This window comes from Myotis davidii, unplaced genomic scaffold (genome assembly GCF_000327345.1).
Source record: "Myotis davidii unplaced genomic scaffold, ASM32734v1 scaffold77, whole genome shotgun sequence".
Classification (NCBI taxonomy): Eukaryota; Metazoa; Chordata; class Mammalia; order Chiroptera; family Vespertilionidae; genus Myotis; species Myotis davidii.
In genome coordinates this window covers 855,796-856,745 of record NW_006289713.1, presented here as the reverse complement: position 1 = coordinate 856,745, position 950 = coordinate 855,796, and the positions used below count along the sequence as shown (strand labels likewise).

At 58.0% G+C, this 950-nt stretch overlaps 1 protein-coding gene across 1 annotated transcript in view; it reads right to left on the bottom strand.

Annotated features, from left to right (window-relative positions):
* PEPD (peptidase D) overlaps window positions 1–950 on the bottom strand; it is a 107,834-nt gene that overhangs the window by 97,185 nt on the left and 9,699 nt on the right. Inside the window, exon 4 of the mRNA XM_006762259.2 lies at window positions 744–807. Within this exon, the coding sequence (XP_006762322.1) occupies window positions 744–807 (64 nt within the window). The remainder of the gene's footprint in view (window positions 1–743; window positions 808–950) is intronic.

The following is a 950-nucleotide window of genomic DNA, read 5'->3' as shown; positions in this document are numbered from 1 at the left end:
TAATTTGGCATTGAAATCACATGCCATAACATAAAGATCCATCAAAAGTCCCCCTCTTTCCACAATCCAACCAGGCAGAGCGCTGCCAGAGCAGGCCCCCGCAGCCCTGTGGACGTAAGCTGCGCTGCTTCACTGAGGCCCTTCTGGTCAGGCACCATCGCACCCTGGTGATGACTCACCCATGCGGTCACCTTCTTCACCAGACCCTGCCCCTGGCTGCTGACTTCAGCCCTGGGTCTCAACCAGCTCTGATGCCCACAGGACCCCAACTGGGAAGGCAAAGAGCATGACAGTAAAGCCAGGGGAAAGAACCAGGCCTTAGTGACAAATACAGACAGTCAAGGGCAGGGTACAGACCAGAACACCACCAGTGTCCACCATGACCACACCCGGTCCCAGGAGTCAGGGGAGGGTGCCAGTGTGGGCTGGAGTGACAGGAAGGCCCAGGCCAAGCCGGGAAGGCACAGAGATCAGACTTTGCCAGTGACATCCTCCCCCTTGCAGCTCAGCTCCACCACTGAGTGAGGGCATTGCCCTGCAAAGCAGGGGCCTGTCTCCTGCGAGATCTGAGGTACACGTTTCCCACCTGCTCTCTCCAAATGGGGGCACTGCCGAAGGGCTAGTGGTCGAGTGGTGGCATCCTAGACATCCACCAGGTTGTGGCAGTGGGAGAGGATGAAATCCAGGGCAAAGGGGTAACTGAAGCCCTCGAGTTGCTCAGAGAGGAGGCGGCGGCTACTGACCTCGTCTGTGTACTGGACGTTGTCCACGGCATACTTCTCCTGGAAGTGCTCCTTGGGGTGGATCCTCAAAGACAAAAACAAGGAACACCAGGGTCAGAGTTTGGGCACCTCCTTGCCCCCAAGCCCAGGTTATGAAGCCCTGGCCCATCCCTAGTCCACTGGCACCTGGCACCAGGTGGGTCTGCCCATCACAGATTGGGGCAAAGT